The following is a 22,808-nucleotide window of genomic DNA, read 5'->3' on the forward strand; positions in this document are numbered from 1 at the left end:
ACTCTAGGTTTCAATGTTGTAGTATTAACTAATAATGAAATATTGTTTACACTATGTAATTCAGATGTATAATTAGTCAAATGTGAGCTTCTGTAAAAACCTTTGACTGATTTTTACAATGAATTTATAGGAAAGGCAGGGGCATATGCATATACATCCTCACAATATCTGTATGCTGCTCATACCTGTTTTTCAGCTTGTTTCAAGAGTTTCTGGAATTGTTCATCCTCTAGCACACACAGGGGAAGGTCTGTCTCTCCTCTACCTTTCATTTCCTCAAGCTTTTGTTTAAGATCCCGCAAGGCCTGAAGCTCATCATTCAGACGATTCTGTCTTGTGCGTGATGCCTGGAGGTCCAACTCCAAGTCCAGAGAAGTGCGTATGGGGCACTCTTGTGTAGCTCTTCGCATGATTGGTTGGCAAACAGGCTGAATTGTTCGGGAGACAGAACAATAAAAATTAATATCCAGAGAGGCTCGTGTAGGATTTGACATAAAACACTCAGAAAAGCTCAAATATTTTTTGTTTTTCTTTAGCAGAGAGCTGCTATGATGAGATTCAAGTCCAAATATTCATCTATTCCTTCAGTCACTAGCTATAAGTAAATTCACAACTTTCTCCAACCAGGTGTACAATATTTACAAGTTAAAAACAAAAACCCATTTGGCCAGAAGACCAAAACTACAGAGACTTCCCCATAGGTTTCAACTACACTTTTTATTTTTATCAGCACTTGCTTTTTCAAGGCCTAAGCAAACACATAATGTTATGAACTCTGTAAACATGCATTTCTTTAGTGTATTTCACATTTTATTTACTGTCCTTTCACAGCAATTTTTCACATGAATAAGTTAGGCAGGAGAAGCCATTCCAGACTATTCAGTATTTCTTTCTTATGCCAAATATAACGACTCTGGTAAAAACTCTTCTGCAGAAGTGTTTTTTAGTTACAATAACTCTCTCAACTTATGTAAGAATGAACTCCATGCAAAAGAAATAGAGTCTTAGTCTCTTGTCCTTCAGCCATTTTGCTAAAACACTCCTGGAGAAGAGTAAACCCACTTTAAAAGGACATCAGAATCCCTAAAATTTCCACCAAAATTTGCTCAAGAGATATGTTGCTGCTATTGACTTTTGTGAAGCGTAAACCACCTTAAGCTTTGTTGGTTGGGGGAAGATGCAGGACTCAGACCACGGCACTGAGATTTCAACCTGAAAGTATAGGACTACATGTGGCACTTGCATTGTTTTTGCTGAAACACTTGTAAAAAAGCATATGATTTAAGTTGTTTGCTACTCCTATTCTTCCCACAGTTTGTTTTAAACCGTGTCCAGGTAACATAGCACATACCCGTTTAACTCGTAGGCTCCGCCGTTCTGTGGCATTCCTCACGAAGAGAGACTTTTTGGCTAGTGTGGAGCTGTCGCTGTCACTTCGATTCAACTGTAAAAACATATACAACAGGGATATAAAGCATCTTCCTGTACAAATACATCTGTATTGATAATATGGGTCAGAAAACATCAGTATTGATACATATGTAGGTCACTGTTAGTATAAATTTTTTTTTCAACTAGAACGTGTCAACTCTAAAACTCCATTGTAAAGCAAGACAGCCATTGATCTCACTGACTGAATAGTCAGCAGACTCTTTAGGAATGTAAGGATGGTAAGTATGGTTATTAAGTACTGTCAAGTCACTGCCTGGCTTTAATATGACTGCAGATTATAAACGATTGATTTCATTTACCTGGGATAGGTTTTTAACAAATTTACTATAGGGAAGGTAAATTGCTGTAGGCATGCACCTATCCAAATGGTGTTTTTGTATTATTATTATTTTTTGTAACAAGTATATGTGTGCCTACAGCTTCCTTCAGAAACGCTTTCTGCTTCTCAAAAACATGCACCACAGCTCGGCAGTAGCTTCTTCTTCATTCTGGCATTAGTTCCATGTACATCAGTGTGGACTCATTGCTAGATGCATCAGCACACGTGGTGGTAACCTTCAGAGAAAGCGGAAGCATCTATCTGCAGGACATCTATTTGACCTCTTTGGAAAAGGACAGATGAAAATAATCATCCTGCTGACACTCCAATAACCAAAGCCAGAGCCCCAAAACATGCTTACACAGGACTGACTAGGAACTGGGGGTGAGAAATACAACCTCTTGCAATATGGATACACCTCTTGAGAGACAAATCTGTCTTTTCACTGTGGAGCCACTACTGAGCACTCAGCCCTGGATATGCACAGGTGGCTATCATCACCACTGTTCTTTAACCACTTACCAAGGGATATTTTCAAAAGCACAGACAGACTTCAGGTCTGTCCTTATGCCTCAAAAATCTTTGTGTTTGCTGTAACATCATATGAGAGTGGGTGCTTTGTTAAAGCCAGGCCATCTCTTCTGAAGAGAGCAGCCGGTAGTCAGCCAGAGCACATCCAGCAGATGCTTTCCTCTGGCACAGCACCACAAAGCAAGCGAGGCTGGATATCCCTGTGGTGCAAGCTGGGGACCAGGCCTGGGGAGATCTGGGTTGTTCAGCCCTTCTGGTGGACTCAGGTGCAGCTGTAGTGCTGCCCTGACAGCAGACTACAAGTATTTCTGAACCTGCAAAAGATAGATCTGTGCAAACATGCATTTTTCCTAGGTTACTTTGCTTCCAGGTAATACTGTGCACAGTGAGAAGGAGAATGGTTTATTCAAGGGATGCTGGTTTATTTTCTGGCTTCTGGCAGTGGGTACATAGCAATGTTCAAAGCTACAGAAGGCCAATACTTTTCCAGATGCAAAAACCTCAGGAGTTTATACTATTAGTAACTAAACTATCAGAGCAACTAGTGTTACTTCATGTTGAAGACACGCAGTAAACTAAGGCTACATTTTTTGCCAATACAACTAATTTCCAGTGTAGAAGAATGAAGATGAAGGCTAGGTTCTGAATTCAGGCAATAATCTATCCAAACTACATAAAGACTGTTATAAAACAATCTGCTGTGTTTCACTCTGGAGGGTATATGGAACAGTTATCTAAGTACATAGATACCGACTATAGATATGTATCTTTTTTAAACCAATGATAATCACAGAGAAATTATCAACTTCAATATTCCCATATAATTAAGGCAACTACCACCAACTGAAACGGAGAAGAATCAAAGCATAAGTATTTTTTTATTTAAAGTCATACTTGTGTGATTAACCCATAAAAACTAAAGATCAGAAATAAACTGCCTTTTCTTGGGTGTCTGTAATTAAAATCCATAGAGCTGGTAATCCATGCTTGAATCTTTAAACACATGATTTTCACAGTTAGTTTAGCAGCAACAGGGTTGATAATTTAATTCTTTTTTTCCATGCTACCATAGATGTAGAGAGACTGGAGAGCTTTGTTACCAAAGCCATATTTAAAACTCAGCCCCTAGGCAGCGTTCGCACACCTTTCAAAGATATAATTACAGCAGGATCTGGGCTTTAAAATCAGTTGCGATACAAAGTGAGATCTAGAATTGATGACTGAACTCTTTCTGCACTCTTACCCTTAAATGGTTACATTATTAAAATATGATAATGCAATGGCAGTTTACAGTGAACTCTATTCTACATTTTAACAAATTGTTTTGCTTTATGAGAGCTGTAGTTGCTGACATGTAGCGAAACACTTTGCAGACAGCCAGCACAGGAATCTGTGTTACTTCTCTCCAGTGGGATGTAATTTTGCCCTAGTTGAGGTGTTTTGCAAGAGTATGCAACTCTGCTGAAAGTCAGTTCTGCTATGCATCAAGTCAGGTAGGGAAAGAAAGAATCTAGAGAAAGCACAGGCTCTGCCTCTTGCAGGGAAAATTGGTACATGACTCACTGTCATTAATGCATCATTCCCAAGAAGTTAAATGACTCTTTAGTTAATAGCTCTTCGTTCCAAGTGTTTTTCCTCTTACCCTACAGATGTATTGGTTCCGCTCGCCTGGAGAGAAGGTTTGTGAGCGCACTATCATGCTGTTCCTGACAAAAGGACGCTGTCTTGAGCTCCAGCTGGCTCTGTCCTTGGGTCGGACTGTCGCGTTCTCATTAACAGATTCCTCAGTGTTAGTCTCTTTATCAACCTATGAAAAGGAATTTAGTTTACAAGAACTCACTATATCCAGACACATGCCACCACGTAGATTTTGTGCCTTTGGAATTTACAAGCATTCTTACTATGTTGCAGTGGATGGAAAAATATCAGGGGAAAAAAGTATCTTGCACATACTGAGAAGCTATACCAAGTAAAGAAACACAAAATTCCAAAACACTTCAGTGTGTGAGGAGTCGTTAAAGGTATTCTTTGTATCCAGTAAAACCAAGGCTTTTGCAGAAAGGCCTTTGCTGCCCTGCAGATGGTTTGATGCAACCACGGTGCAACAAGTGTTTTGCTTTGCTATTTGCAGATATTATTATTACTGCACATTTATATTTATTTTGTTCTGCATTTGCAGAACAGCAAGTCTCTGCCACGCTAGAGATGGTGCCCATGCACACTAAAGGGGCAGCTGGGAAAGTTACACTGCCTAGGTTCATCCCAACATACTGTCATATGTCCCCCAAACCGTGGCAGCGGGGCTGCTTTAGGCCAATCTGCAGAGCTGCACCAGCCTTATCAACCCAGGGCAAAGACTCTGGTAGCTGCTGTCCCTCAGAAGGGTCTGCTGCCTCCTACAGCTGCCCACACGTGCCACAGGGAGCCTCAGGTGCCAGCCTCCTCCCCGTAGGTGGCACAGCCCGTGCTTACATGCAGCAATCATCCTGACAGCTCGGCTAGAACAAGCACCGCAGCAGCTGGCATATCTGTTGTTAACCGTGCACACTGGGGCATTTTCTTCACCTCGGGTAATTTAAAGGGGTTCATGGTTTTCAACGTCCAGGTGATAAACACAATGACCTAAATCACACAACTGCAACCTGGAGAGGATCTGGCACACGAAGGTCTATACTGTGGCTGGCTTTACAATGAGTTCTGCCGTGTCTTTCACTCACTGTCCAGGTCCATCCAGCTCAGGCTCTGCAAAACACTTGTGTGCGTGCCCAACCTTCAGATATTGTCCTTGATGTCTCCTCTTGCTGTGTTAGGGCTTTGATCTATATTTGCTTGCTACCCAGCAGGCTGTCAGTCCCTTTAACACTATGGCCTTAGCTCATTTGGCATCTTGCCACGTTAATTGGAAGTTAATTACAGTTTCCAGCAAGTCCACTGAGGTGTTACACTGTTGTATTGTCACAAAATTGAAGGAATTGCCTTTTTACCTTTGCTGTTTTACAGATTTTTCATTAAGATGCAGAAAAGTGTTCTAAAAATTTTATTTCTAGAACATGTGCTACCACATCAGGGATACATTTACTAAAAATTTACTAAAAGTGCTTTCAGACAGGTGCAATGTAATTTAAAGCAAACAGTTAACAAGAACATGGAATTAGAATTTGTTATGTGCAGCGTGTGGGTAGTTCAATAGTAGATAGTTTAATACACATTTTGGAAATTTCCATTCATTAATCTTTCTTCTTCTTCTCTGCTAAGCCAGTTTTTGTATTTCACATCCTAAAATAAAAGGAAGAAATAAGGAAATCCCCTCATTGGTTTAAAGATCTTGACCATTGTTCTGTCTTCCCCCCTGTTTATCAGATTAAAAAATAAAAAAGAAACAATGAACCAGATGTGCAGAAATATTTAAAATGTGCACAAATGGAAGTTACTGAACTGCACTTGTATTTTAAGTACTCTCCCTATGCAACAAAAAAAAGGGAAGATAGACATGTTTAGATAATTGTCTTTGACTTAGAAGTTCTGTCCAGCATATCTGCTAAATGCCTTCTTCATAGTTCAGAAGTGACCACACCGTTTCCGTTAAAAGTACAGCAAAGTGTTACAGCAAAGGCCACATCAAACAGTAAATGCTCAGGTGCAGCAGACTTCTACATTAACTGCTCAGAAATACATCTTCAGACACAGTGAGATACTGTAGGAATGTGTATTTTAAGATACTCACCAGTGTTAGTATTAAAGCAGCTTGGTGGCTTTGAAGGGCCTCATCACTCTTCTCCCTGTCCTTGTCTTCATTTGTTTCTGGTGCATCAGTGAGTAACCCTATGTCATCAGTACAGTTGTCTTCTACTACCAGCTTAATGTCATCTTCCTCTTCATCCACAATTTCATCAGAGGCTTCTGCGAGCATTTCTAACCTGCATGAACAGAAGTAGCCCAGGCTTATTTTCAAACTGAAAAAGCCCACCAGAGAAAGGTAACAGAAGGCCTAGGCCTTCACCCAGCTATAACATACACATTTTTGTGACAGAGAAAAGAAGAGTGTCACCCAAGTGCATCCATTAAGTTCACATGAAGGCACATTTCACTATATGCTCCAATAAAACCCAGCAAGCTGTACTATAGTTTACCTTCAAGATCATGATGACAACCCTGCACTACATTCAATAGCTTTATATTGATAAAACGTCAAAGGACTTCGGTTGCAGTAAATTAATAAAACAAATGAGTAAGTCTCCCCTTCGCTTACCTTACAGCATGCATTTATTTCTAGACTGCAGCTAAGAAATTGCACAGGAACAGAACTCAACATTGCAATACAGCAAGAAATCTGTTTCTTGGGAACTTCTTCAAAAAAAAGACCATCAGTGGAAGCGCACACACACACTTTGTCAGACAGCAGTTCTCTCCTTTCAAATCCTATTAGTTGCTTATTATAGCTAGTGCAATAGTTGATATGAGACATTCTAGTACACCTCCAGTGCTTAGACTCCCCAGGTGGTTTCACAGGAAGATGTACGTGGAATGGAGGAGCACCAGTAGTAGGAGTTAACAGAGCAGCCAAGACACCGTAACCCTAAAAGAAGGTGGATGCATTGACCATACAAGAGAACGAGATTTAACAGCAGTTCCAGTCGCGGTGAGGCACTGGAACAGGCTGCGCAGAGAAGCTGTGGATGCCCCATCTCTGGCAGCGTTCAACGGCAGGTCGGACAGGGCTTTGAGCAACCTAGTCTAGAGGAAGGTGTCCCTGCCCATGGCATGGCAGGGGGGTTGGATTAGATGATCTTTGAAGGTCCCTCCCAGCCCAAAGCATTCTATGATTCTATGATATCCTCCAAAAGTACAACTCTTTCATTTGTCTAAGAATAGGAGGAACAAGTGGAATTATTCAGACATGAACAGTGAGGGAGTAACAGTGGCTTTACCAGTCTTCCTCAGAGCCCCTTTGGTCCTGTTCCTCCTCCTCATCATCTTCAGCCAGCTCTTGTTCTACTGCTTCCAGCTCAGCCGATGTCCTCTCCAGCAGAGCTGACACAGCATCCTGCTCACAAGGAAAGAAAGGATGAAACCAAAATTCAGTGATACATAACATTGGTAAAAAAAAAAAAAAAAGACAAATCTTACAAAAGCTGCATTATCCTGCTTCTTCCTGATGCCACCAAAAATGTGACTGAGATCACAACCATGAGAGGGGTTTGAATTGTCAGTGTTTAGCATATTAACAGATTTTTTTAATATATATACAGAGTAAATCTAAATCAACAATAGATTGTTTGTAAAATGATAATGCAATCAAATACACTCCTGTCATCCTTTAATGTCTCATCTTTCCCTCTCATATTTGTAATATGCCTCCGTAAAAAAGGTTGTTCTTAAAAGTTACATTTTTTTAAACATAGTTCTCAAGGCGGTATTAAAGCAGAAAAAGCTTATTTAACCAGAAGAATTAGTATGTGCTTTGCATAAAGAGCATTTTCAGTGCAATGGCTTTAAGCATGCAAATTCAAATAATTAATAAATAGCAATTTTTAATGTGTGCATATTAAAATCAACCGTAAATATAAGGAAGCTTTTCAATAACAATCTTTTTAAAATGAAACACAGCTGAAGGGTTTCAACTTGGAGTGCAATTTTGTATCCCACTAAGCAGCATCAGCTCCATCCACACTTGCTAACAAGCCCGAAATCCCATATAGGAGCTTCTCGCACCCAAAGCCACTATAGATAAAAATGCCTGCAAGACAACAGGGCCTTGGACCTTCAGGGGAGGACAGCTTACATATTCAAGTAATCAGAGTGCAACAGCACTATTAGAATCTATGGAGTTTTTCTTGCTATTACATTAATAGCCAACAGGATCGCTCACCAAGTCCAGTAAGTCCGATGCCTGCTTGCTTAACAGAAACATGGATTCTTCATTTTGTTCCTTGTTTTTTTTGCTGGCAATCTGCCTGCAAGGCAACAGGTTGTACCAAAGAGTACAAGTCTCATGAGAAAATGATAAATCTGCCAGACTGATTTGAGTCCCAGCCTGCACAAAATAAGAAAGAGGAGGAAATTGTTTAAGTATTTTCTTCTTCCTGCGAGACGGCTGAAAAGAAATTTTACAGTATGTATCATCATGTAAAATAGGGAGCACAAATTTGACATGAATCTTAATTCCCTTTTTTACGGTACAATTTTTATTTCCCTCCACTTCTAGTTAAAAGAAACAAATAGAAGTACATGGAAAGGTCCTTCATATTGTCCATTCTGCCATCTCTTCAGTCTGCGGGATTTCTCCTCACATGCACACACACAAAACCCTCTATATCACTGTAATGCACACGTCTGCTTTCTATAGCATTCAATAATGAAAAACTGTCAATGAAAGCTGCAGCACCAACTCATGGAGCAGCAAGTTGCAGTCAATTTTTCAGTTGTTCCACCACAAAAATCATCAATACGGCAAACAATAACAGATGACCTTGTTTGCTCTAACCAGTGAAGAACAGATGAAAAGACAGTAAAAGAGATTAAGAAACCCTTTCATGTGGACAAGCGCCGACATCCACTGAGTTGGCACTCTGGGAAAACTGATGAAGTATTTGTGTTTGGGCTGTGCCTTGGAGATCAAAACACTCTGTTCTTTGGCAAAACAAACCATCCTCACAGCTACTGGGCTGCATACATGGCTCTTGTCAAGACTTTGGTCATGTTGCCCGGGGCTTTCTGCTGGGGATGGTAGTCTCAACTCTTTGATCTTGTGATTAACCCTTATGTCTTTGGTGGTGTGCGCCTTTGTTGTTGTTGTTAATGGGTTTTTTCTTCACCTTTGTATCCTGCATTCTGTTGTATTTTTGTTCTGCTGCCCTTCCCCTAACTGAGGGGAAACCTCTTATATAATGAAAAAGGCCAACACATTCCCCAGGAATTAAGTTAATTTCTACACTTTCGACAGTGAGAGGCTGTTCCCAGCAGTCAGGGCTGGTGAACACCACCAGATTCCAGCATCTCTTCAGCATCTTGTAACGAAAAATCTTGCTGTGCTACTAAGTCAGACTCATGGTGAAAAACTAAACTGAGTTGCACCAGACCACGCAAAAGCAATTTGAAAGTAAATGAAGCATCACTAATTAGATGATGGCCACAATTAATAACAAAATTTAAAAAGTGCCAGTTTCCAATAGACTGGTCTATAACTGCCATGCCTTTTTATTATTTTACAGATCAGAAAGACTAAAAAGGTGGACATCATATAATCAACAACTACATGCAAAAATATAATTTCGTTTGTTCTTTGTGACAAGTTGTGATAACATGGGTTTGCTTTTTTGTTTTTTGGACATACTGTGGATCTTATTCAGCTTTTACTTTAAAACCTACTGTTAGACTAATGTTGCAATGAAGTTGGTGAGATTTTTTTATGTATAAAACTGCAAAGAGAGAATATCAATCTGTAATTAAAGGGTTAAGGTAATGCAGTGTTAGAATTACCAAAACACCTCCTAAAAATTCCATCCAGGATTAGATTCTGTATGAGGAATTTCCAAGAAGGGCAGTATTTTAAGTACTATCGCAACAACTAAGTTACACTTCAGAGTATTGGGGAATTTTAGCAGCCTTGACCATCAAAATAAGAGGGGACACTATAAACAAATGCACGCAATAAAAAAAAAAAGGCCAGAAATAAAACTGCATACCAAGCATTCTTCCCGACGACTTCTACTGACAGCACAAACATCTACTCTCAGTGTCTTCTGTAGCAGTGTTACTTGGGAAATCACTACTCTGAATATCTCGTTGAACAAGATGGTTTCCATGGCTGGATGAACTTTTGTGCGGAACAGACAGCTGATGTCAGTTGAGGATGGAAGTACTGCAAGTCTAATATACCTGCCAGAAACAAAACAAATCTTTACCTGTATTTAAAGTGGTACTTGCCAGTGACACATGATAGAAGTTGACCTCATCGACTAATGGGCTGCATAGCAAGAAAAACGAAAGAGCAACAAATCAGAAACGGAGTGAGTGAAAAAGAGAAGTGAGAAACACCTCTTGCCTCTCGCACAAACATCTCCCAAAAAGGAATTCCTGTGCCTGGTAAGGCAGCAGCAAGAGAGGTAGCTATTCCTGTCTCCATCCAAATTTATCCCCCAGTTTATTACTGTGAACACTGAAGATCATGTCACAGATGGGAAGAAACATGACCTTGAAAGATCTGGTTGGATGGAAAAATTAAACTGTTAGGACGATGTGAGCAGCACTGATAAGCAGTAATGTCTTTTACTCTTCGAAAGAAACAGAACCAAACCTCTGGAAAAAAAAAAAAAAAAAGAAAAAAAAAGAGAAAACTAAGGAAACTGAGGAAGAAAATAGCTCAGGCCACATATAAAGTGAGACTTAGAAGAACACATTTTGCAAGCCTAAACTTAAGCACGGGGAATAACTTGAAACTGTTATGCAGCTGCATTCTTTTTATAGACAAATATGAATGGCTACTATGCGGATACAGGTAACACTTCCTAACTTGCAGGTCTCGCATTAGTTGATAAAGACATTTCCTAATGCAATCTGTACATGTTATTTACCTATTGCACAGCTTCTCATACACATGAATGAGCACAGTCACTGTTATACATCTTTTCTCTGTCTATGCATTAGCGTTTTTTCAGTATTGGCTTTAAATATAATTGACATTCACTGTAGAATAGAATGCAATGAAGCAATGAAGCTAGCTAAAGCAAGGAGAAAAAGTGGACCAAAGAAAAAACTTGTTTCTGGTAATGTTACTGCTATTATGATTTAAAACTTAGTTTTACATTAATTAAACCAAAAGAAATTAGGTCTGTGAGATACTTAATTTTGTTATTTGGCATAGCCTTTATTCCCCAGTTGTGCCAAGCTTCTTGGAATAAAAAATAAGATCTAAGTGTTTTGGTTCACATGTGTAGCCTGGAGAGCAGGTATCCAGCATTTTGACAAACCAATCCCAAAGTTAAGCAGTAGCGTAATGTAATTCCAGGAACGCTGCTGCTGTTTTCACAGAAATATAGGTGAGTTATTTGCATGGTCTACTGAAAATAGCCATTTTAATAGATTGAGCAATTAGGAAACATTTAGTAAAGAGGTAGGAATAGAAGATAAAATACATTAAAAGTATGTTTAAAAGGTGGTCCATTGGAGCTTTCTTGTAATAATTGTTAGCCAACTTATTGGCATCAGGCCAGAATGAGCGGTAAACAGAGAAGTAAAAGAAAACTTGCTCACTGGCTTTGTTTTACAAGAGCGCTTACTTTCATTTTAATTAAAGAGTTGAAAAGTCAGCCAAACCTGTGACTTCTCAACTGATGAAAAAATGATCCTGACACAAATAATAAGTACTCAGCTAGGCTCTACCTACTCTAAAAGTGAACAGCTTTTACAAACAGTGGCAACAGATACCAGTAAGGCCTCACACAAAATCTATTCCTCTGTGTGTAAAGGTTCAATAAAATACTAATCTATCCAATTTGATGTTCTAGAAAATACAGTTATAGCATCGTTTTCCAGAACCAATTTTTTATCATTGTACATATCTGTACAGTGTCTATATATATATGCCTGCAATCGCAAGTGACAGAAGAAATGCTATTTGCAAGGTTCTTCCTTTACCCTGTCCTTTCTTCCTCCTCATTTTGGGTAGCTTTAGTTTTATTAAATCTTTTTAGCAGCAGCAGGTCTGGACTTTTGCTCTGAAGATGCTTGACTATTAATTACAACTTTATACTTCAATTTCTAAAAAGATGCCAGCTATGACCTAACTTTATCTTACTGAACATTTTATTGACATTCTTTTTAGATTCTACATTATCTACTTTTCCTCTCAGCTGTGTCAATTTTTTCTTCAATAGTTATTCTATATTCTTGTGCTAAATGCTAGAGAACTTGGAAGGTCAGCGGTGGAGAGCTGGAGGTCAGAGAAGGAAGGATGGCAGTAGACAACCATTTGTTATTAAAAACAAACAGAAAAATCCAACAAGCACCCAGACCTGTATCCCTATGCATCCTTTCCATATTCAGTGGCTTCCTATTGATCTGCCAATCAAATTCAAGGTGACAGCAGACAAGGGGAAGGGAACCAGCAAGAAAACCCAATTTTCCAGGGACTGATTATGTTTTATTCTAATCTTATGAAGCTTCTCAACAGTTTAAGGTAGCGTTCCAGTCTGCAAAAAAGCTCACTGAAGTTCAAGTGTCCCCAAGGAGCTGAGGCAAGCTGTACTTATTTGTACAGATGAGAGCCTGGGATTAGAATCTCAGTGGTAATATATTCTTATTCAGGCATTTTTGCTCATTTCCTACATACGATTTCCTCTGTTATTACTTTTAGACCTTTCTGTCCAATTCAGCACAAGAACTAATTCTTAACAGACCTCCAAGCTCCCGTTGCTAGGGCAGGTGTATCTCAATGTGGCTGTGCTTGTCCACTTGCAATTTATCGAATTACTCCTTACCTTTAAACGCTCACTTAAAAGACACATACTGTTTTAACGTCATTTTACATTGAAATGCCACATAAGTATAAAAAGACAACATTCTGAGCTGAAAGAATGGCAAAGTATCAAAATATTTTTTTATTAACTACCAAGTAGCTGTTCTGCACTCGCAAAGCTACAGAATGTTTAGAAACACTACATGAAGCATCCTTTTTGTTCCACTTCAGTGGTACGTACAAATTTCCTGATAACATCATCTTGCAGCATTGCTGGAATACATAAAAGCTAAATACTACTACAGTTTGAAAAGTTTTGAACATATTTTAGTGCCGTTAAGCAGTAAATCAATCCCTTCCTTTGGAAAATTTGTATCATTTATTATTATACTCTGATATTTCAACACTACTGCTCAGTGATTGTCTGACTTACACTTCAGAGCCAAGGGGGACCGAAAACACTGGAAGATTTCTGAGCTGTGCTATGATTATCACAAAACTTGAATTGCCGTGGTCGTATCTGTTAAAGAAAGGACAACATGAGGGAAGTTTACTATTTGCATTTACGTATGAACAGAAATATTCCCTTTACTGGTCACTTACCTGAGTCCTATTTGTACTTGGGCAGCCTCTAGAGTTGTTGCATCATCTTCACTATATACAATGTCCTCAGTTTCATTTGGTCTAGGGAAACAGGCAAATATTCAAATTTAGGAAAATTATAGAGAGCTTTCAGCAATAATTAAGGTATGCATACCCAGAACGTATATACATCCTCCTAAACAGGCTGATTTAACTACAGCACGCACTCCAAATGAGAATTTTAGAGCCTACACAATAGCAATACCTGGTTTAGGGACAGTCGCTGCCCGAACTGTTTGACAACTCTGGAAATGAGTCGGAAGGGCCTCAGACTGATTACTGAAGCAGACCAGACTAACAAGCAAAAAAAACACCCCCAAAACCTCATGACATTTTCCTATACATATTTAGTATTTCTCTACTCACCAGAATACAAAATTGGAAATTAAAGTTTCTTCGAAACATCAAACCATACATAAACTGAATATGAAATGCTGCTTTGGAGAATATTTGAGAAGCAGAAGCTCTGGAAAGTGAAGAGGTTTCTGTGCAAATAAGAAGCATCTTCCCTCTGAGCCTGTTTGCAGAAGCTTTCAAAAAACCAAAGCGACTCAGGTCTCACAGCTGAAGAGCAACTCTAGCATTGAGTGGAATTACAGAGAATCCATGTGGCAAAATAATTTCCAGTCATCTTCTGGGAGGTTTGAGTGAGGATGTGGTATTAATGTGTTTCATTGATTTTTAAAACTAGACTGCTGGGATCAATAAACAAGATCAAAATAAGAAATGTCAAGACAGGAAAAGTGGAGAATGACACAGACATCCCACGCCTCATTGAGATGTGACAGCATTATTTTAAGACTCTGCATTTAGAGGTTTCTTTTTTACTATTCATTTCCTGACTGATAGCTAATTTGATAGAGTGTATTTATTTCTTCCCGTGCCTTAAATTCCTCAATACAAAGGACTGGTCTGTACAGTAGAAATCGCTGTACTGTAACTTCAGGAGCACACTGACAGATTATAAATTATTCCATACACAGTGTTCATAAAGACACTTCTACTAAGCATAAGCAACTCACACAGAGACACTCATTGCCTCTTCACTGTTTCCTACTCAGTAAGAATTAAGAGTATCCACACCTGGAGCTATCATGGCATAACTAGTGTCTGTAAATCTCAGCTGGCACCAATGGCAACAGTTTCCTTTTGTACACAGGCCTACGGGATGCAACTGTTGTCTTTTGTCTCTTCGTGAGTAAAGACAGGAAGAGGACAGGAATTTGTTCTGTTTTCCAGCTGTCCCACCACTCGTAGCCATGGGAGAGGGCAGAGGCAAAGACTTTCTCCACAGAACATCCACGGCTTTTAGTGCACTGCCTTTTCATTTCCATCCACTGGGCTTATAACTGGAGCAGAGGATAAGTTTTGATCACAGTGGCTCAGAATTGAAACCAAATGGGAAGACAACAATGGTTACTGAACCAAAATACACAGTCACTTGTGCTCAGTCAAGCAAAGGCCAAGTTTTTAATAGATAGGAGTTTATTTCAGCCTGAGAAGTTGCATTAGGTCTAACTAAAGACATGGAGCAAACTAATACTAGGATTCAGAGTTCAGGATGAAATATGAGTCCATGACCTAAGATGAGATTGAACAGCCATAGTAACACTTTAGGAAAAATCCTTTTTGTATTTCAGGTTTTTTGTTCCATCTCTTCTATTTTATTACTTTTTAATTTGTGAAAGACTTGAGAAGTAGAAGTAATTTTATCAGAGGCCAATAAAATGCATTTATGATACCGTAACGCACCTTTACCTGTCCTAATAGAAAAGCTTTTTGCCTGGCAACAGAAGACATGCATCTACATCTTTGTAAGGATCCTGTCAAAACATCTCTCTGAATATTCAAAAGGACAAAAAAAAATCCTAAATGTGAAGAACTTGCCAAAACTGAGATAGAAAATAAAGATTTTAGTTTCTCTCACAGTTTGCAATAATCTTCTGTTGGGCAGTCTAAAGTCCAGTGTTCTCACTGCCAGAAAACAGACAATACCATATAAACTAGTATGAAGAATCCTGTAGAAGTTATGTCTTGTTAAAAAGCAACAAGAGCAAATACATTTCTTGTATCCTGTTATCCACAGTGAAGCATGAATGTTAAATCCCAAACTGGATTATTTTTATACTGACATCACAACTGAGGATCTTTCCTATATCCTCTTTAAAAAAAAAAAATATATATTAATATTCAAGCAAAACACTATGCAATCTTAATATTGCAGCTAAACAAAACAAGAAGTAGCAAGAGCCACTCTGAATAAAGTCAATACAGCCACATGGCAGAATCTGCGTAGTTTAAATATAGCTTTTCTCTCAGGAAAACTTCTAGCAAGGAAAAAAAAAACAGGATTACAAGGCAGCATATTAATGCTACTTAAGCAAGCTATACAAGCAATCTAATGCAACTTTATTAGCTTAAAAAAGCAATCAAACTTCATTGTTTGGCAAATGTGCCTTCCTTTCAATGTGAAAGGACAAAGTATTTACTAAAAAAGGTAAGACTGATAAACTGCTTATGCCGATATTATGTAATTGCTTATAGATAGATGTAAATTTTTGGTGGAAAGATTTGTGTTATTACTCAAACCTACTGTTTCACAGAAGCTTCATATACACCACTATCTCCAGCTACAGACTCATCGGACACGGCAGCAGATACACAGGCTGTCTTCTCCTCCAGCAGGTGACTACCTGTTCTCCGCGGTAAGTCATCACCTAGAAAAAGAAAGAAGAATGAAAATTAGTCCAAGAGATGAACAGTCAGAAAGAGAGAAGCACATAGCTTAGAAAGGTGTTAAGTTGAAAGTGGTGACCCATAATTGAGTATCGCAGAGTAGCATTGTTCCACATCATTAAACATTCTGAGACTGTACTGCTGTTACCACATATCCTGGCTAGGGATATAACTAAACTGATGAACTTGAAAATGTACAACTATTATTCCTTCCCAGAGTTACAGGTTCCTATCATCACCCGTAGCTGTTAAGCTAGTTATTATCCTTCATTATCTTCATTATTAACCCTCATTATCCTCATCTTTAAACCTGTATTTGCTGTGTTCTCATTCTGCACTGCAGTAACACTTCGGCTACATGCAAAGTGATTGCCTACTGTTTATTAAATATTCAGGAGTCAGACAGACACCCTGTCCCCAGTGATAAAACTGCTAGAAATGAAAAATCCCCTCTGGCTTATTATCATCAAAACCTTTTTATGCTATGGTTTCTTTACTATCAACTACTACTTAGCTTTAATCTTCAACTCGCATCCATACACTAGTGTCACACGGTGAAGCAGCAGCACTCAGGGAAAGCCACGTTCTGCAGTACAGAGAGCTGAGGGCCTGTGCAGTACTTGTGTCTGCCAAGGGGTAAGGATATTGGTATGCGTTATTGTCCCTACCCGAATCATGACTTTACATCTTGTTAAGATGTTTAAAATATAAGGCTTCAGATTAGATGACTGATTGCGGCATTTGTGCTTTTATTTATGGCAGTAGGAATGCTTTTTGCTTGATGATGAAGTGCTCTTTCCCTTCTCCCCCACCATGTGAGGGGTGAAGGTGATGACATGATTTATTGATTACCCTTAGGAATTACCACAGCAGCCTGAATTGACTTTGACAATGACAGAGAGTGACTGTGGAAGAACTACATGATATTCCAACTTGGTTTCTGACAGCAGGGACATGTGCAGAGAAGCAAATATCTGTATGGTTCACCTGTACAGAAAAGTCACAGACAGAGAAGCAGGTGAGCACTGCATCTAAAGAGGCAATGCAGATTACTACATGACAGTACTACCCAGACTGTCTTGGGGTACGTTTTCATCTACCTCCAAGTTAAGATTCAGCAGTATTCAGATCTGCTGTCTTAAGTGTGTGGGCTGAAATCTTCCATGCAGGTTTTCTGCCTCTGGCTGAGTTTGTTGAAAACTTTCCCATTCAGCATCGCAGCAGTTCCAAGAATGAAACTGGAGTAGAAAAACCGAACCAACCCCAGGTCTATGTCTCACTGCTAATGTGCTGAAGCCTCACCACAAGGCCCATCTTACCATGGACAGTAGAGGTACTGAAGGATAATAAATTAATACCTGGTTTTTCAAAATCTGGGTGCTTGTTTTGACAGTCTTAATACAGATTTAAAGATAATTTGAATCATATATATGACACTACATGAGGAAGTATCAGTATGAAGAAGTTCTATGTTAAAACCATAACTACTTATAGACTTAAAAGACATCCTGACACTATCCAGAATAACGGGACATCAAAAAACCTTAAAAATGTTAGACAAGCTCATGATGCATCTGAAAATAATGGCCTAAAGCAATAAATATAAAACAATACAATACTTGATTCCTCATAACCCTTTGTGTTCCCAGATTCCAAACCATCTTAAATTCAGTTCACAGACTAGGTGAGTCACAGTCACATTACAAAGATAGACTGAAAGCTGTTAATTTGGAAAGGATGCACTGCTGAAATATGTACAGGAAAATTAATTATTTTTTCCAACTTTCCTAATATAGCTCTAAAGCAAAGACTGTGTTCCACTATGCTGAAAAGACAAAGGACAAAATGATCCTTTCCCTCCCTAACCCCTTTCCATGTTTTTCCACTTTGCATTTCATGGATTCAGACCATTAGAACTTCAGTCAATTTCTTTTTTTCTTTCAGCACAGTTGAACAAAGCAGGGAGTCCCAGCTTGTACTATATATACCATAAATTTCTCTTCTGGTGCCACATTGCTCTGGTCAATATTGAAATTATGACAGTACTGCACTAAGCTAATCTGACTAACTAACAGATGTTACAACTTTCTTGATATATAAATAAAAGCAAATTTCTCATTAAAATATGTATCTGTATCAGTATGTCCACGTACTTTTATTAAAAACTGGCAAACTCCAGGCACAAGGGTTCAAGCTTGGCAACGAATGTGGACAATGTGCTCTCTAGAGCTAGGCTGTATTTATTCTAAGACACCCACACTCCTTAGTTAGCCACTTCGCTATCAGCTCAGGCCTGGACACGTGGAGCAGGGTACACCAGGTGCTGCTCAGGTTTCAAATGGGGCTGCCAGTGCCCAGCACTAGCACAGATCTGGCACCCCCAGTTCCTCCTGGGGAAAACAGAGCCACTGTGTAATGTAAACATGTGAATGGTTTGCCAACATACTTAAAAACAATGACACTAGAAGAAGTCAATAAATGGGCAGAGAAAGTACGACGTACTGTCAACTCTCACGAAAGCTAGCAAAGTCAATGGTCTAAGACTGAGGGTAAGCCATCAGTTCGTGACAGCTGGGGTTTTCAGAGTTACAACTCTGCTAAATGTGACTCAGTATGTTGCATGGCTTTTACTGCAGCCTACAAGTAGAATTCATTACACCTAATTCAGCCATCTCAAAGTTAAAGTTAGCGTCTCAGGGTACCTTGATAACTCAGAGTCCATCAGTCCTTCACATCAGTCCATCAGTCCTTCACAGAGTCCTTCCTTAAAGGGAAGTACGTTTTCAGATAAGATGACCCACCGTTTTGGAAGTCACCCACAGACTGCAGGGGCAGCCTAGACTAGCTTAGAAGCTCTGTTCCAAATCAGGTGGATAAAAAGCTAAAAGCTATTAAATCCATGCTAAAAATGGGGAGAGTCTCACTGTAACTTGCATGGTATGTGGCTACTTGTCTCTTGACTCAAACAATGAACTGCAGATCTTTGAGGGACAGCAGGTTCAAACAACTAGATATACATACAAACATATTCTAACTTCAATTCCAGAAATCTCTTTTACTTAGGATGTCAGTTTGTACTTAGGATGTCAGTGAGAAACAAAGTATCTGATTTCAAGTTACCAACAACCAGCAGAGGGTCTTTTTGCTCTATCCCCACACATTCCTGAGAATACCTAGGAACACAAGGGAACACCGTGCATCCTTCGTGTCTTTAAGATCCAGCTCCAGGTTTTTCTGTTATTTCTTCATGACACAGTCTGCAATACGTGAACTTTCCTTCTGAGGCAGCTATTGAAAAATGTAGATGAAATTGGGGCGATCATAGCTCTCTGTACCCAAAACTAGATTCAACATCCCTCAAAATTACTGACTGCCCACCATGGCCAATGTGCGTCCTGATCAAGATACTCTTCAGTTACATGAGGTACCTCCCCATTCAAAAACCTGCTGTTAGTTCAAAATTTTCATGTAACATATACATTTGACGTAAGATTTTTTTATTACCTGAACTTCCTTCATGTAGAGAAGGCAGAGGTTGCCTAACGCCTTCATTAAGATCTTTATCATCTGGAGGAATCTGAGATCTTGTGCTGGCTTCAGAGTCCAATACTATTTGGCTGTCACAGAGACTAATGCCTGCAAAATCACCCAAAAGGTCAGAGTCTTCAAAGTCAGCAGTGAGGTGATGTAGAGGGGAATTTTGAGCTGACACTGAAAACGCAGCTTCTAAAACCAATGGGGAGCCTGGGGGGGACAAGGAGGACAAAGAGGATCTGGAAGACAGTGATGTCACAGATTTGGGAGGTTCAGTCAATTTGGGATAGTCTGCAGCTGAAGGAGAGTCATTGTAACCCAGTCTCCCATGGGAACTGACCACTTCATTTTCATGAATAGTAGTGATAGGTCCCGAAGGAATGTAACCACTCTTTTCTTGCAATATGAAGTCAAGTTTATACTGGTAGTCCAAATCTGTTATTTGATCGCCTTGGTTATAGTAGAGATCTGTGGAGCTGAGCGAGTTCAGCGACCCTCTGCTTGATGTGTTCAGAGATCCCCGGCTGGATGCCAGGGATCCCAAACTGCTCCCCGAAGACACAGATAACGTACTAGCTGAGAGGCTGCAAGGAAAGCACAAACATATACGCTGATGTTACTAAACTAAATCAGCACAAAATGGTACGAGGAGAGACAAGATCGACTGGAGCTGCACATTAACGTTTTACAACTGAATGCTGCTTGGAACATCAATTTTTTTAAGCAGCCACACTTTGCATAGATTGGCGTGCCCAATCTGCACACCATCATGGCAATTTATCCAGCTTACAGCCTGTTGCCAGAGCTGCTTTTCTTCCAGAAAAAGCTGCAGATTTGACAACCTGGTCCAGCAGTAACAGCAGCTTCTCAGCTGCCATATTCCCTCAGAGACCTGCTCCACTCTGATGTGGGCACTCATGGGGTCCACATGACGGGAAAGCGATCCCCAGGAAGGATGTTATGGCAGCAGAGTAGTGCTGCCACCTCTGGAGCAATTTATGCAGCCTGCCCCCTGCCTGAGAACCTGGAAAAGATGGCAGGTAGGAGCAGATGACCTACAGTAGAACCGCTGCATGTCTATAAGACAACACACACTCTACATGCACAGTAGATCCAACTACATAAGCACGCAAAGGCTGTAACGTGCAATCTTTTCCTGTTAATAACAGAAGATAAGGAGCCCTGCCAGGCCAGAGGAACTGAGTGTCACTGCCTTGGCTCAGGAGGACTCTGCTGGGAAAAAACGTCAGGAAAAGTAATTCAAGGCAGTCCTTTCTACACACTTCAAAGAATTTAAAGACTCTTCCCCTATGTTTGAAATGGCTAAGCCAGCCTAGATCCCAGGAGTGGGATGGCATGGCTTATTTTGAGAGGACCTTTATAGAATACCTAAAAACATTTTCCTTCTTAAAGCCCCTTTCTGATTTCTAAGAGAATTGGTAAACATCAATGCAGCGTCTGATTGGTGTGTCCCACTGTGGTATGCAAGCAGTTTGACCAAATTGAGGATTTTCTAAATAAATATAATGGACATACGGTTTGGTGGCCCAGGGTACAAGTCCAGAAGTGAGAGAAACCCTTCCTTAGGACCAATTACATGTACATTAAATATCAGAATTCCTATCAGAGCAATGAGTTTGAGTTCACAGTCGCTGTACCTGATTGCTTTTTTGTTATCACTTTGAATTTCATAAACCAAGAGTCAAATTTTGAATCAATGACTGCCAGGACAAAAAATATCCTGCTGAGGCTACTTCTCTGTCTATAGAAAACATAAGTCAGTGTTGAAGACTGAAACCAGAATCAACTATTCACCTACGTGTTTATGTGCATACATGTACTTATTGAGCCTCTCCTGTTATTACACAGAATAAAGGCTACAGTTCTAATAACTTATTTTAGAAAGAAATCTGAGAAGCCATTTGGTCTCCTTGATGACAGCATTTTGGGAGATATGACCAATTAGAGAATTCCTGATTTATTTATTTACACAGAAGCAAAATAATGTCTCCCTGCTTAATTATAGAAGCCGCACAAAAAATCCATTCAATCCAGTCCCGAGTGCTTACTGGAATTACAAAGGTACATCAGGTTTGTATGGTGGCAAAATGCTTGAAGCTATTAGACTTTTTTGTCTTATGTAAATATTAAACAAATTTTGTTCAGCTTCCAGCTCAGGGAACAACCTAAGAATGAAGTTCAGACATCCAGCTCCACTAGGCTGTTGCTGAAAACAGGCTTTACAATATGCAGTACAACCTCACCTCCTAAGCTGTGAATGCAAATATGTAGTTAACTTCGTAGTTTCTTCAAGTTTCTGTACCAACTCTTTTCTTCTCTCCTCCAATTTCAACCTGGAAAGAGATGTATATATAAATATAGGAAAGCATTACAAAACCCAGAGACTAAAATACTTTCTAGATAAGACAGAAACAAAGTGAAGATCCCTCATATTTTCATCTGGTTGCCAACTACTAAAATCGAGGAGACTGTGTTAGCTCTCAGTCGTATTGTAAAAGCCAAACCACACCAGTAGAGTGACTCTACCTGCAGAATACTAAGTACTGTAACAGACCTGCTGAGCGTATAAGCGAGCAGAGCATTGGTGGACTCACACTGAACCAAGGGGAACACACACTCAATAAAAGAGTCACAGGTAAGCTCTGGGAAAATAGCTACAACTTCAGGAGAACAAGATCTGCACTAATACAGTTTTTTAATGCCATGCTGTAGACTAGCTCCTCACTTCATATAGTTTCAGGGAAAAAAAAGATAAAAGAAAAAGGAACACAGATAGCAGCATTAGTTCTGAGAACACAAGAAATTGGGGTAGCACTGCAGGAAGTTTAAAATTAAAGCACTCCCTTTGATTTCAGAGTCTTCACATAGAGACAAAGCACAGTAAATCAAAGCAGCATTCAAGCACAAGGTTCTGAGATGATGGACCGTATTTAGGAGTCCTTGGTAAAGATTTCTACATCCCCAACAGCTTTGTCATCACCTCAGAGCCACAGAGCATTGTAATGCTCATTATCAAGGTTCACCTTTATGAAAAAGCAAGATTTATTGCTTCCTGCATTGTTATCCAACCTAACTCGAAAACCACAAATGGTAGAACTCTCCCATTCTTTTTGGCTG

At 39.6% G+C, this 22,808-nt stretch overlaps 1 protein-coding gene across 3 annotated transcripts in view; it reads right to left on the reverse strand.

The window, feature by feature from the left end:
* The window catches only part of WWC2 (WW and C2 domain containing 2), a 100,393-nt gene that overhangs the window by 9,862 nt on the left and 67,723 nt on the right, over nt 1-22,808 (reverse strand). For 2 of the 3 annotated variants that reach the window (XM_071807648.1, XM_065836942.2), the window contains 12 exons: nt 21,935-22,024; nt 19,641-20,254; nt 15,994-16,117; nt 13,362-13,442; nt 13,192-13,278; nt 9,988-10,180; nt 8,172-8,336; nt 7,231-7,346; nt 6,027-6,219; nt 3,945-4,109; nt 1,352-1,444; nt 186-428 (listed from right to left, as the gene is read on the reverse strand). In XM_071807648.1, coding sequence (XP_071663749.1) covers nt 186-428; nt 1,352-1,444; nt 3,945-4,109; nt 6,027-6,219; nt 7,231-7,346; nt 8,172-8,336; nt 9,988-10,180; nt 13,192-13,278; nt 13,362-13,442; nt 15,994-16,117; nt 19,641-20,254; nt 21,935-22,024 — 2,164 coding nt within the window. The remainder of the gene's footprint in view (nt 1-185; nt 429-1,351; nt 1,445-3,944; nt 4,110-6,026; nt 6,220-7,230; nt 7,347-8,171; nt 8,337-9,987; nt 10,181-13,191; nt 13,279-13,361; nt 13,443-15,993; nt 16,118-19,640; nt 20,255-21,934; nt 22,025-22,808) is intronic. The other variant, XM_071807649.1, reaches the window with a different exon arrangement.

Source organism: Patagioenas fasciata, chromosome 4 (genome assembly GCF_037038585.1).
Source record: "Patagioenas fasciata isolate bPatFas1 chromosome 4, bPatFas1.hap1, whole genome shotgun sequence".
Classification (NCBI taxonomy): Eukaryota; Metazoa; Chordata; class Aves; order Columbiformes; family Columbidae; genus Patagioenas; species Patagioenas fasciata.